Source organism: Rissa tridactyla, chromosome 5, assembly GCF_028500815.1.
Source record: "Rissa tridactyla isolate bRisTri1 chromosome 5, bRisTri1.patW.cur.20221130, whole genome shotgun sequence".
In the NCBI taxonomy this organism is placed as follows: Eukaryota; Metazoa; Chordata; class Aves; order Charadriiformes; family Laridae; genus Rissa; species Rissa tridactyla.
Genome location: NC_071470.1, coordinates 29,055,832 through 29,069,449, shown reverse-complemented (window position 1 = coordinate 29,069,449; position 13,618 = coordinate 29,055,832). Strand labels below are relative to the sequence as shown.

The 13,618-nt window shown below is 40.2% G+C and overlaps 1 protein-coding gene across 6 annotated transcripts in view; it reads right to left on the bottom strand.

Annotated features, from left to right (window-relative positions):
- The window catches only part of SORCS2 (sortilin related VPS10 domain containing receptor 2), a 576,222-nt gene that overhangs the window by 383,318 nt on the left and 179,286 nt on the right, over positions 1-13,618 (bottom strand). For all 6 annotated transcript variants that reach the window (XM_054203166.1, XM_054203171.1, XM_054203170.1 and 3 more), the window contains exon 2: positions 7,597-7,664. In XM_054203166.1, coding sequence (XP_054059141.1) covers positions 7,597-7,664 — 68 coding nt within the window. The remainder of the gene's footprint in view (positions 1-7,596; positions 7,665-13,618) is intronic.

Here is a 13,618-nt window from a genome sequence, read left to right as displayed (position 1 = left end):
AGAGTGGTGATCCCCAGGGGTCAGTACTGGGTCCAGTTCTCTTCAACGTATTCATCAATGACCTGGATGAGGGGATAGAGTGCACCCTCAGCAAGTTTGCTGATGACACAAAGCTGAGGGGGGTAGCTGACACACTGGAAGGCTGTGCCGCCATACAGAGAGACCTGGACAGGCTGGAGAGTTGGGCAGAGAGGAACCGTATGAAATTCAATAAGGGCAAGTGCAGGGTGCTGCACCTGGGGAGGAATAACCCCATGCACCAGTACAGGTTGGGGGCTGACCTGCTGGAGAGCAGCTCAGCTGAAAGAGACCTGGGAGTCCTGGTGGACAACAGGATGACCATGAGCCAGCAATGTGCCCTTGCGGCCAAGAAGGCCAATGGCATCCTGGGGTGCATCAAGAAGAGTGTGGCCAGCAGGTCAAGGGAGGTCATCCTCCCCCTCTACTCTGCCTTGGTGAGGCCACACCTGGAGTACTGTGTCCAGTTCTGGGCTCCCCGGCTCAAGAAGGACACAGAACTGCTGGAGAGGGTGCAGCAAAGGGCTACCAAGATGATTAGGGGACTGGAACACCTCTCTTGTGAAGAAAGGCTGAGGGATGTGGGTCTCTTCAGTCTGGAAAAAAGACGGCTGAGGGGGGATCTTATCAACACTTACAAATACTTAAAGGGTGGGTGTCGGGAGGATGGGGCCAGGATCTTTTCAGTGGTGCCCGGGGACAGGACAAGAGGTAATGGGCACAAACTTGAGCATAGGAAGTTCCACCTAGACATGAGGAGGAACTTCTTTACTTTGAGGGTGGCAGAGCACTGGCACAGGCTGCCCAGAGAGGTGGTGGAGTCTCCAACTCTGGAGACATTCAAAACCCGCCTGGACACGTTCCTGTGCAACCTGCTCTAGGTGACCCTGCTCTGGCAGGGGGCTTGGACTAGATGATCTCCAGAGGTCCCTTCCAACCCTATGGCTCTATGATTCTATGACTCACTTATTATGAGTTATATCTCACAATGATTGAATTCCTTTTCCAGAAGGAGGATTAAAGAAAAGAAAAAAAAAAAAAATCAACCTGTAAAGTAGAAAAATTCCCATGCTCCAAGACATAAAGACGCTCAGCACCCATGCTGCAACAAGCTCCAATGAAACACAAGTGTACTGCAAGCAAGAGCCTTTTCTTAACTATATAAATCACGTCTTTCCAACTGGATTTTAATCTATCTGTCATATATCCTTTGTGTATTCACAAACTAGTGTAGAAACATGTAAACATTTGAAATCATCATCACCACTCAGAGTTGTTGAAGACTTGGAAGAGTAGTTATGACACAGCACTCTCATCTGTGAGCAGCAGATATTCAGTAAAGTATTTTGGATAGACTTCTTTGGTAGCTTTTACTTGATTGTGGGATTTATTTATTTTTTTTTCAGTTCAGACCTTCATACATACAAGACATAAAAGTATTTTTTAAATGCTATTATGGTAACACAGACATAAATGGACCTCCTTAAGGTAAGCCCCGTGCCCTGGAGAGCCATTTAAAAGACATCTCCTTCAGAGGGGTCTACAACTCAGAGAATGGTTCTCACCATCCATGACCAAAGTTCATTCCTTTATTGAATGGCCAAAAGCTACAGCCAAAACATACGACAGGATAAGTGCAGCACCAAGGTTACAGTAAGGTTATTGCTAATATGCTACATCTTGGTCTTAGGAAAGACTATGGTGGGTCATGTGTCCGTTAGAGCATACACTACAGAAGCACACTGCAACATCGTCCCTAAATCAATACCACTGCCCATCAGAAACATCAATAATGATCTCTTCAATATCTTGCGCATTCCAAATTTTGTCAAGACATGGTGCTTTCATTTCCTTTGTCTTTAACATATTTTTCTTACACAACACCCATAATAAAACCTTGCTGATAGAAAGTGAATGTAGTGGATTTCAGCCTAACTATGAATTTACAGCTCATTTTAAATGCCCAAAATAAATTTAAAATAGAGACTTTCCTGTACAATTCAACTCATAATGATGCACTGTAGAGTATTAGCAACACAGAAATTGCAGCAAATATAATGAAAGTCTTTGTAATTCTATTAGGTGAATATGGAAATATGATCAAAGAGAGTATAAAAAACTGTTGTTCAATAAGAGAAATAAAATTTTAATTGTAGGACTGCCTTTTCAACAGTACTACTGAAAACCTTTTCACAGTGGAACAGGTGTAAAGAAGGATATAGTAGGACAAAAGAGCAGCACAGGTATAATTGAGGGCAGTCTATTTTGATTGCAGAACCTGCATTACTCAGGATGATGCATTAGCCAGAGAAAGCACAGCTAGACATTAGATCCCAAGCTGAGTTTGCTGGTCTAATAATTAGGAAGCCATTCCTTTTCTTGTTTTTACTTGGAAAGAGAGCAAATTTGTTATGGAAATCACAGACTCAGTAACTCCATCCCTTGGGGCCATTTCTACAAAGTCACTTTTCAAAACAGAACCACAATATAAGACCATCTGGAAGCACAAATTGCTGCAGAATACAGTTGCTCACTTACTAAGCAGAACTTCACACCAAGAAAGAATTTCACTGGGGCACCAGACTCTATATTGAGTTTATTGGTTTGCTTTTTAAGTTAATCTCACTAAACAGGTGAAATGAGCTTCACCTGCAAGTCCAAAGAGTTTAGAAACAAATGCCCATACTCATTTTCTAGCACTCTAAGCCACACAGGGTCTGGAAATCTTCCTTTCTTGAGTGGTATATGTTGTAACTGAGTCTACCTTAAAAGAATGTCCTGCTCTTCATAATCTGGGTTTTAACCTTAGTGTAGACATGCATCTTTGTGTAAATGCCCAAAGCACCCTGCGGTCACTGTGCATTGATCACTGCTGATGGCCAGTGGGTTTCTACAACCCAGTCTTGCCCTGAATACGTGTTTTTTTGTGGGTGCAGATAGAAACAACTGTGCCACCGAAGAGAGGATTTTCATGACTCCCTGAGGTTTGCAAAGTCTTATGCTGTCCATGAGGCTCATGCAATTGCTCTCACCTCCAGCTGCCCGGCCACTGACTTGGACTCACAACCTCCTCACACAGCGCTGTGACTGCGCTTCCTCCTCAGGCTGCCTTTGGAGTGAGGAGTCCCAGGATGATCAGCTAGGGTATCCAAACTATATTTAAGCAGTCGGAGAAGTCTGTTTCTGCATTTAGCAGTTCATTATTGACAACATGGGGCAAAATATCCCAACATCTCTGAAAATGGGCCTACTTGGGGTTCAGCATGCAATGCTGAGAGGAGTTAACAGTGCAGTTAACATCAAATAATGTCGTTTGTTTTGCTGTGGTGAAGCAATAACAACATGGTGATGCCATTGGGAACAATGGCAATTACACAGCAAGTTGCATTAGCACTACCATATCATTACAGCTTGATAATACGCAATCAAAACTTTATTAGCAATCATCAGCAGCATCTATTATTCATTGCTTAGATCAAGTTAAGAAGGGAAGGCTGCACACATACCAGAAACAGGACTCTGAGCCAACCTAAGCACAGGGCTGGAAGCCAATTCCATGGCCATAGCGTGCTGAGTCACTGCAGAACCTTCAGCAATCAGTTACCATTGCAGGTGCCTCGTGTAGAAAATGAAATAGTAATAGCAATAAAATATATCTATTTCCAAGAGACATTATTAGGATTAATTAGCTCAGGTGTGTAGGTAAGTATTAGTATTAATTTCTTAGTGACTACCAATTCAAAGTTAAAATATGTGATTGTAAGATTCAAGTACACACATCAAAAGTTGCAGGCATGCAATCTATGCAAGCAAGCACCTGAGGTTGTAAAATATGTGCAGCAATATATTTATGCACAAACTGGTCCATAAAGCATATGAAAACACATACTCAAGTATCTGTTATCCTAAAAGGTCTGTTTGATTCAGGTCCTTCATACAGTAAACATGCTGGGTAAAGATATGTGCGGACTCTGATAGGAACAGCACTGGTATGTAAAGTATCTTTAATACATGCACAATTTGTGAAGATAGCTGGAGTACCTGAATTTTAAGTTTTAGTCACAGTAGTGGTTTTTTCGTTATGCTAATGAGGCCTAACACAACAATGAACCTGTATTCCCAATATGTACTGCAGTTTAGAAACTCCAAAAATAAACCTGAAAACAATCCTGTGTTCCTTCTCAACAAGTTATTTTAATTTACATTCAAGAGGCAACTGATGTCATCTGTTTATTTCGCTACCTTATTTTGAGTCAAATAACAATACAATTTACCCCAACTTTAACAATTACTTAAATAAGCAAATTAGCAAAGTATCAGAAATAGCCGACTAGAGAAGCACACCCTGGTGTTTTCTAACTACATGCTTCCACCAAGATTTATGCCTCCACCTCTTCAGTGTAACCAGACATGGCTGCCACTAGTAAAAACTTGTTAAGATTTTCATTATCCAGCACCATTCTTCCTGTTTATTCAACAATGAAAAGATTCCAAGGTAATTAAAATTTAGGCCTCCCAATCCTGTAACCTGACCCACATGGGCAGGCATAAATTATCTACACAAATTAACAATGCTCTGCAGAGGCACAGAAATTCGTCACCTAGATCCACTTCCAAACATCTATCTTCCTTGCATAAAGCCTCCCCAGCCACATACCTCCGACTGGTGTTTTCCCCCACCATTTGCATTACTCTTAAAAGTCTGACTGCAACTCCAAGGTCACAAAGAACAAATAAGCATGACTGGACCACTGAGTCACCCTTCCCTTCTCATTCCCTGTTCCACTCAGCAAGGAAAAAAACCAACCCGTTTATTTTGAGTGATGGGAGAAAAAGAGAGAGAGATGAAGAGGAAATATGTTTTAGAGGAAGAAAAAAAAGGTGCAGTTTCAAGAAAGAAAAGAACTGACAAATGCCAAGCTAGGATAATATTTACTGATTGGCAAGATGAAAGTGGGAGATTAAAAATTAACCTGGTGGGGACTGATCAGGTTATAAAACAAGTTTATTTTCACTTAGACTATATGAAGTGTCTGGTATGATCTAGCCAGGCAAGATAGGAAGAAGAAAAAACATTGGACTGGTTCAGGAAATAACCAGACAGGATCCATTCCCACTAGGGCACAGAAACCTCACAAAGACCAATAGCTTTTGCCCTCTGACAAAAATCCCTGTAACATTTTTCCACACCTGTTTAACTATATATTTGTTCTGATGCAAATGAGAGGAATGCAAAAGAGAATCAAACAAAAAAGTTTAAAAATATACATGGTGCATTCTGGGCAGGCTGCCAATGTGAGTACAGCACCCCGGCCCCATCAGCAAACATGGAGCTGCACGAATGCACACCCAACCATTTAACACAGAGAAAAAACACAGAAGTTCCTTGACTTCACCAACAGTATTTCTTTTTACTTCACTTAGTACAAATAATGAGCTACGTCTCAACAGAGAGAGGCACTATTTGATATTTTTTGCACCAGTTGGTGTCATTTGTGCTCTTCCAGATCCAGGCTCTTTGTAATTCCCCAAGTCTGCCAACCGCACGTGCCGCTTTTACGCCCCAGTGGGCAAAGGAAAGAGGTGAGCCCAGAGCAGAACATATCTAGGGATGGATCAGCTACCACGCCTGGTGCAAGTGCTAATCTTAAGCGCTTGCTTCCTTTCAGCTTTTCCATCCTAGTTTTATAAACAACCAAAGCATCTGGTACATCTATTACTTGTAAGTAAAAGGACCTGATTTCGCTATGATGCACGCTAGCATCAATTTTATTTGAATGCAGTTCACACCAGTACTTCTTTACACCAGCTGTCAGCAAGGTCTGAATGACCTTGTTTGAAGTGTTTATGTTCTCAAAAGAAAGCAACATTATCTGAAGCCTGTTTTATGTTTATTTTGAAAGAGCAGAGAGTTTATTTTGAAGAGTCCGACTGAATAAGTTTAAAAGACTTCTACGATAGATTACACTGATGCGTGGATAGCAAAACTTAAAACATATTGCACATGTTGTATAGACCAGGGGCATATAACAGGAAAGCAATGTGTGCTTACGCAATTACGGGAGTATCCAAATTGCCATTTGGTTGTCTTCTTTGCACAAGATGTTGGACAAAAATTAAACCAGAAACAAACATGCAATTAATTTCCCATCTTGTAAGTTTAAAGGATAATTACAAATGAACCATCATAACCCTAAAAAGGCCAATCCTGAGACAATACTACGCCATCTCCATTTGAGCTTAGTCTCTTTCCTGAACACCCCCTTTTTATGATTAGAAGTTTCCTTTTTACTTGCAAATACCCTTGTGTTGCATGGACCACTGCCCCTGGCCAGACTGTACTCCTCAGCTACTAGTATGACAACGAGGTATTGCAAAGATATGCTGTCGCTATGAGAAATCCCACATGGTTAAAACAATGCAGCCTCCTCCAAAACAAGTAACAAGGCTGGTGTGCAGCACATCCTGGTCACAGACTTTTCCCACTCCCTGTTCCGTTGCCCACTGCTTTTCTTGGATTGTCTGTGTAAAGCTCCTTACACACACAGGTGAAGGCTGAGTGCCCATACAAGCTCTAGGAAGTTTACAAGTACCTAAGCCACAAGTTATTAGATAACCCGTTTGTTTCTAGACCTGAAGCTTATGGGCTACAAAAGAATTTCACGTAAGACTCCTCAAATAAGTCTCCTATCATTTATAACAACTATTTAGACATCCCAGCAGAATATTTCAAGAATATTTCCACTGCTACAGATAACGCAGCAGAACTAGCATAGTGAATATTGGAGCAATATTATATTTATTGGTAACAGTGAAATACTTTCACTTCTGAAGTGTACATAATGCATCTAGCAAAAATTTGTGGTGGAAGACTTATACAGATACCCAGAAAATTAGAGCACAAAAAGCCCACTCGGCAAAACAAAATTAACACAGGAGAAGATAAGCAGCATGACTAGTATAACATCGGCTTATCCTAGCCCTGGTTTTGTGCTGATATACACCTGAGCGTGCAATTTGTGAACATGCAGGCAACAAGCATATTGATATCTTAATTCATGAACGTTAAGGAAATGTGAATCAATTTGGAAATTTATTTGGATTACTACATATTTCCAGTTGTCATAAGACACAAAATAACCTGCACTGGTATTATATTTCATCTAATTGTGACTGCTCCTAAATCAGGATTACTTACTAACCTCAATACAGTACTCAAGAGCAGTAAGAACTCCTGAGAGACACATCCCAACACAAGAAGTATTTCAAAGTTCTTAAGTAACTTTGATGCAAAATTTCTAAGAAAAGGAAAAGAATGGCACCTGGCAAAGCGGCATCAGGAAGGTACCTTATAGTTTCTATCATTGTTTGTCTCTACTGTTAAAACTCTTTTCAAACTCTTTCTTACTGAACTGCATTTAAGGAAGAGAATGAGTAAGAGCTGATGACCAACTGGATAATCCTGCTATATTAGCATCAATTGGCTACCAAGTCAACCCAGCAGCAGTTTGGAAAGGGAAAAGAGATGGATTTATTATGAGAACGGCGGGGAGGTTATAAGAACAGCAGAGAACTTACCTCCACAAAGAGCTCTCCAACACTCTCCCCATATCAGTATGATAATACTTGGTAAGGATCAGGATCACCTAAAAAGAAAATGAGAATAAATACATTTATATATATGAACTGATGTAAAAAACAGAACATGATCATGGGCAGCATTATTCTGGCAAATGCAAGAGTGAGGCTCCTGAAAATCTGACCTGTATTTCACTTTATTTTTACCTCTTGCTGGTTTTGCTTTTAGACTGTTTTTTTTTCCCCCCCCCTTTCTCTTTCCGAGAAGAGCGATTTCAGCACTCAAAGTTTTGTGCAAACCTGGTGACTTTGTGAAAGATTGCCCATTTCACATGAGCAGTGGAGTTGGAATAGTCACATAAATCCCCCCACCACATGACAGCCCGCAAGCAATTTGTATGACTTTCTCAGCAGGAAGAACCAATCTGGTTGCTAGTTTAAGTTTAGGAGACGATTCTCTTGGACATCTGCAGACATAATTTTTTTTTAATCCAAAGTGTTAAATAATGGTTATTAACTTTGATTATCCAGATAACACATTCAGGCAGAAAATGAGCTCTGGTCTTCCCTACAAGATCAGAAACTCAACTTTTATGTCTGTCATTTTTCATTCCTAGAAGTATCACTTTTTTTTTCCTTCAAGCACCAGCTCCATACTCTGTAAATTACTCATCTACATCACCAACAGCCAACAAAATACACAAACAAATTTCCTCCACAAAACATCTTCAGCCTATGTCAGCAAGAAACACGTTCCATGCACTCAACATCTCACAAATTCACTGGTCAAACAACATAAAACACTAGTCCATGACTGGTATATCAATCCGAATGCTATGTTTAATATTTAGATCATGTAAAACAGATTTCCCTCGCTGGCTGCCAGTCCATATTAGTGGTTCTTATACCCACGTTCCCATAGCAACCTCATAGAGAGTGGGAAGAACCTCTGGTTCCTTGCACAGCTCTTCACTTTCTTTAATGCGGGGTCAACATCAGGCTCCAGCAGTTTGGAGCATGCCGTTACTTAGCTGGCACTTCCTCTGCTCCTGACCACCAGACAAAATCTCCAGCAAACAGCAACTGTAGGCATTCACTTTGATTATTGAGATAATTAATATGCTGATGATACTTTTAGGCCACAGTCTCTGTACGCTGGAGCTTGTGAGAGAACAGAATTCCAAACCATGAGTGTTATGTAGACTGCACTTTGGAAATAACACAACGTTTTACAGAACTGATCTGTAATACCAGTCTCACTCAGGGTTATCTAAGCCTAATAAATTAACAGCACGTATTCCTGGATGTATACTGATACAGGTAAAAGCAGAACCAATCCATAATTCACCAATAATATTATTCTCTCCTATTCTCAAAAGGGTCACAATCTACCAGACCACCACTGGAATTTGGTGATTTATAAAAAAAAAAGGCTTGGTTTAAAAGAAAGCAAGCAAGAAAAAAAAAATCTTTTATTTTTAAATAGGTTACTACAAGACTTACAAAGCCAAGAGAAAGAACCATTTCCCAAAGGGGAGAGTATCTACTGATGAGATTCCTGGCTACAGCCCAAGCACGCTTCATCAGGTCAGCTATTTATTCTATTGTCAGTGTCTTAACTACAGCTTTCTGCTGGTGCTTGCAATTAAGGAGAAAAAGAAAGAAACTTCACTACTGGGAGCATCTATTGGCTCCAATTATTAAGGAAAAAGTTACAGACTGTGCTCTTCTGAACAACTGAAATTCCTCTTAGGCCACAAAAACTGACCTGGGATGTTTTTTTTAAGAGATGCAAGAATGCCTATTTGGTGCATGGAAATAAAAAAAAAAAGAAAATATCAAAAGATATATATACAAAGAGATTACACTTCGTTTTCTTACATTCGTGCAGAACCAAAAAGTGAACCCTAAACTTAGTAAGCCACCTTGTTTTATCCCTGTACAACCATAACTTTTTAAATTCAGACATATTATTTCAATGACGTGCATTGGAGACGTTCTGACACAGGGTAAGCCCAATGCTTCATTCCTGAATGGACCTGGTTATTATTGTACACACAAGATCCTGTTGGGTTACCCTCAGTCCACCTGCTTTGAACTCAACCTCTATGGAAGCATCAACAAAGTACCTTCGAGATAAGCCATTTCTTTAACTCAGCACCTGTCCTAAGTGTTAAAGACTTGCAGGGCCAAGGAGTGTGCTCACTGTACTGCTTGGTAGCTGTTGTTCATCTAGGGGATGCACACACCAGATCAGAAAGCTACTGTTGTTCCACACACGCGAAATGAATGGCTTTCAGGTAACTGCAAACTGCATTGGGGAGCAGCCATATGCAGCACGATGTCTTATTTATGCCGCAGGATTGGTGCCTAAATCAGAGTCATAGCTCTGAGAAACAGATGTCTATTGCCCAATCTGGGCTGGTAAATTCTTTCAAAAATTAAAATACCTTATTTTGCATTTCAGAAGTACGGAGAATGACTTAGTAGGAAAAACAAAGCTATAATGAGCCATCTTTGAATTCTTAAACGCTGTTAGCAGATTCCTGTCGCAACCTAAGAAGTACGAAGCTGCCGGGGGGGATGACCGCTATTTCAACTATGCCAGTGGATTTCATCCCAATGTCCAAAAAATGTAGGTCAGCTATTTAACAGATTTTACAGCATTGTCCTCTGGATCATGGGCATCTTTTCAGGCTAAATAGTGATCCTGCTAACCAGAACAGTGTTTTTTCTCAATTAATAAACAGATGCAAAGAACAGGAAGAATCATTTCATAATAAAAACATAAAGGTCTTCAGGATCTCTGGATTCTGCGCATCATTTGTACGAGCATAGCCCTGTTTCACTGATTTCATTTCAATGGCACTCCATAATTACAAGCATTTTACAGGCTGGATGGAAGCCAATGGTTCATACACAGGGCTGTCCTAGTGAAAGCGCTTGGGTGGCCTGTAGATACAGAGAGAGGCTTGAAGCACAACAGCAACTGAGCAATGATCAAGGGTATGATCCTTAGCCAGCTCATACTACCATCAGTCACGGACAGCTAAAATAAATTTAGATTTTTTGTGTTATTCTTTTATAGCTAAAATAAATGTAGGCAACGGAAGAGAATTAGACTCACCAAATTCTTTATTTAAAGATGGATTTATAGGGCTACCTAGAGATCTCCTAATGCATCCAGTCTCCTGTTCTATGAGGAGACTTGTGAAACCATTTTAAACCATTTCATCTTAAATTCACCCACAGTTCTTGGAGATAGTATGTCAATGGAGGTGGCAACAATAATTCCCTGTTGTGTGGTCGCGACCTATGAACACCCGATGGTGCTTCTGGTCAAAAATACCTAAGGAATGTATTCCTTCTGCTTTCACTGCCCTGAAACAAAAGTCCCTAAGCGTTCCTTCTTCCCAGATTCCTCAGAATCTGCGTTACCAATAACACCACTAAGGCCTTTCTACCTGCAATCCCTAAAGAGGGAAAACGTTAATGAAGCGCGAAGATTGGAATTTTCGTTGTTTGGGGGTTTTAAGTAAAAACAAGTAAAAACACACACATACTTTGGTCCAAAATAAAGACATGGATGTCTGGTACAGATCCCTTGCTCAGTATCTGAGCTCCACAGCCTTCTCTTAGGCGCAGTCCTTACTGCACTTTACAGCTTTCTGACTACCTTTCTACTGCTTGCTCTGATCTCAGCACGTTCTGCCCCTCTGCAGCGAGCTGGCAGACACTGCAGCTTCACCTCCCTTCAGGAACATTAGAATAAACAGAGCATCATATCTCCAGTTCCCTGTCAGGTTCCCTGCATAGAATTCAGGGGACAGTATTTTAACCCTTTTCCTTCCAATAAATTGTTTTATTTTGATACTACCTGACAGGCACGCACCAACCATGTCACACAGTATAGATTTAAAATAAAAAAGCAAAAAAGGAAAATCAAAACTTTCAGCGTTTGTCACAAAGTAGTGCTGTATTACTTGCTACTTTAGTAAAGTCCTTGACCTCTCCATAAAGCCAGAGTTGACCAGTATTTCTCCATATTCTGTGATATGGAATATACATCTGTGATATATATTCTGTGATATGGACATATGGAAGATAAATCCCTTAGGATTCCAAAAGTCATACACAATGTGCACTGGAAGTTAAGTTTTCAGTGGAAGTAATAACAGTAATTCTGGTCAATTCGCCCAGGCTGGGAGACCTTAAGTTCAGAAATTTCTCTACCTCTACTTTTTCATCCTCCCCCCACCGTTTTTGGGGGGATGGGGGGTGGTGCAGAGAGAGAGTTTTGATCCTCCCATGCCATTCCCCTACTTCCCTAACTTAGTTCCTGCCTGGGTGGATTCTCACTGTTATGGTAGTTACAGCTCAAAACTGTTCTCCTAACAAAAGAGTTGTAGCAGTTTCTGATCCAAAAATCCTTTCTGGATATAGACCTACCTTTCTTCAGTTTTCAGTGAATAATGGACAGGGAAAACAAATGGAAAATTCCACAGATATTATTATCCATGAATAATTAAAGTTAGAATGATCTACGCTTTCCCCCTCTCCTTTTCTCTTGCTCCCTTCTGAAAATGCTTTGCTGCACGGCTGGGCGAAAAAGACCAAACCCTCACTTCCAAGAGATAGAATGTGGTTTTAATCATTTCCTAATAAAATTTTGGCTTTAAAGAAGCCCATTTTAATCCTCTCTTTTCATCACCATGTCACCTAAGAGGGGCAAGAAAGGAAAAAGGAACGAATTCTAGATCAATCAGTTTCCCTGGTGTTTACATTTTATCTTTGGGGTGTTTTTTTTCATTTTCAGTGAAGGATTTGCTAAGATCCTTCTCTTTTTGATAAACATTGACTTATGAAAAAAAAAAAAAAAAAAATCCTTTTTTCCCCCCATGCTTCTTCCATGATGTATTATTTCACAGACCATTCCTAACACAGATCTCTCTTTTTCTCTCTACCTGGCAATTCTTATGGATTAAGCTGTATTTGACCCCTGCCATTTGTGATTTGAAGTAATTATTTTTTTTGGCATCTATTCAGAAGTTTAATAGCAAAAGACTCATCCTTTCAAAGGTATAATTTCAAGTATGATTGCAAGTTTTTGTGTTTTCCCAAGTTTATTAGAAGGTGAGAGCACCCTGTAAACACTTCTGGGCAGCCAGAGCTACCAGGGAAATACACTGCTCAGACAGACTCAAGTGCCTGCATACTTTTTAGCATCTGCTTAATTTAATTCATGTGAATGAACGCACTGAAATCAAGAGAAGTGCTTCTGAGAGTCACCTGAACAGGCACTTAATACTCTGTATGACTGGGACATAAGCTGCTGTTCTGTTCAAGAACGCAGCCGAACTCACCTTTTCAGCTATTAAACTATAACTATTTCACTGTAAACTGTAACTATTTCAGGGAAATCAAGATGTTCTAGGCACAGCCTATTAACTCATCACCACCACCCCCTGTACTTCCAAAACTTTCTTGACAGCTAATAATCAAAAAACTCCCTAACAAATTATAGGCAACCACCTACTGCTCCAATCCGTCAAGCCATTTTGACTTTTGCAGCAGCAGGCTCTTCAGTCACCATGCTGATGTCGATGCTAGTTTTAACATTCATTATTTAAAACAAAGACTCTTAGAAGAAAAGTAAAACCCAAGAGATTATTAATACGATGGTATATTACCACAGGTCTATTGATCACACTGGGAGAACTGTAAACAGAAAGAGAGCGTTTAGGTTCGCTCTGTTGCAGCATTATGATGAAAGGTGAAAAAGGAGACATTTAGACCATTACTAAAGCTAATGAGAATTCACTGTATAAGCTTCTACTCCTCTCTGGTAATAAAGTTCATAAAAGCAACCCATGACTTAACATGAAAGACTTAAAGAATTAGATTTATAGTTCTTCCAACTAAATTGTATTGGAAGAAGAGAGAACTTACAGTGTATGAAGTCACTGACCGGACCAGTGCACTTGTCTTAAGCATTAGTAATAATTCTGTACAGCGAATTTAT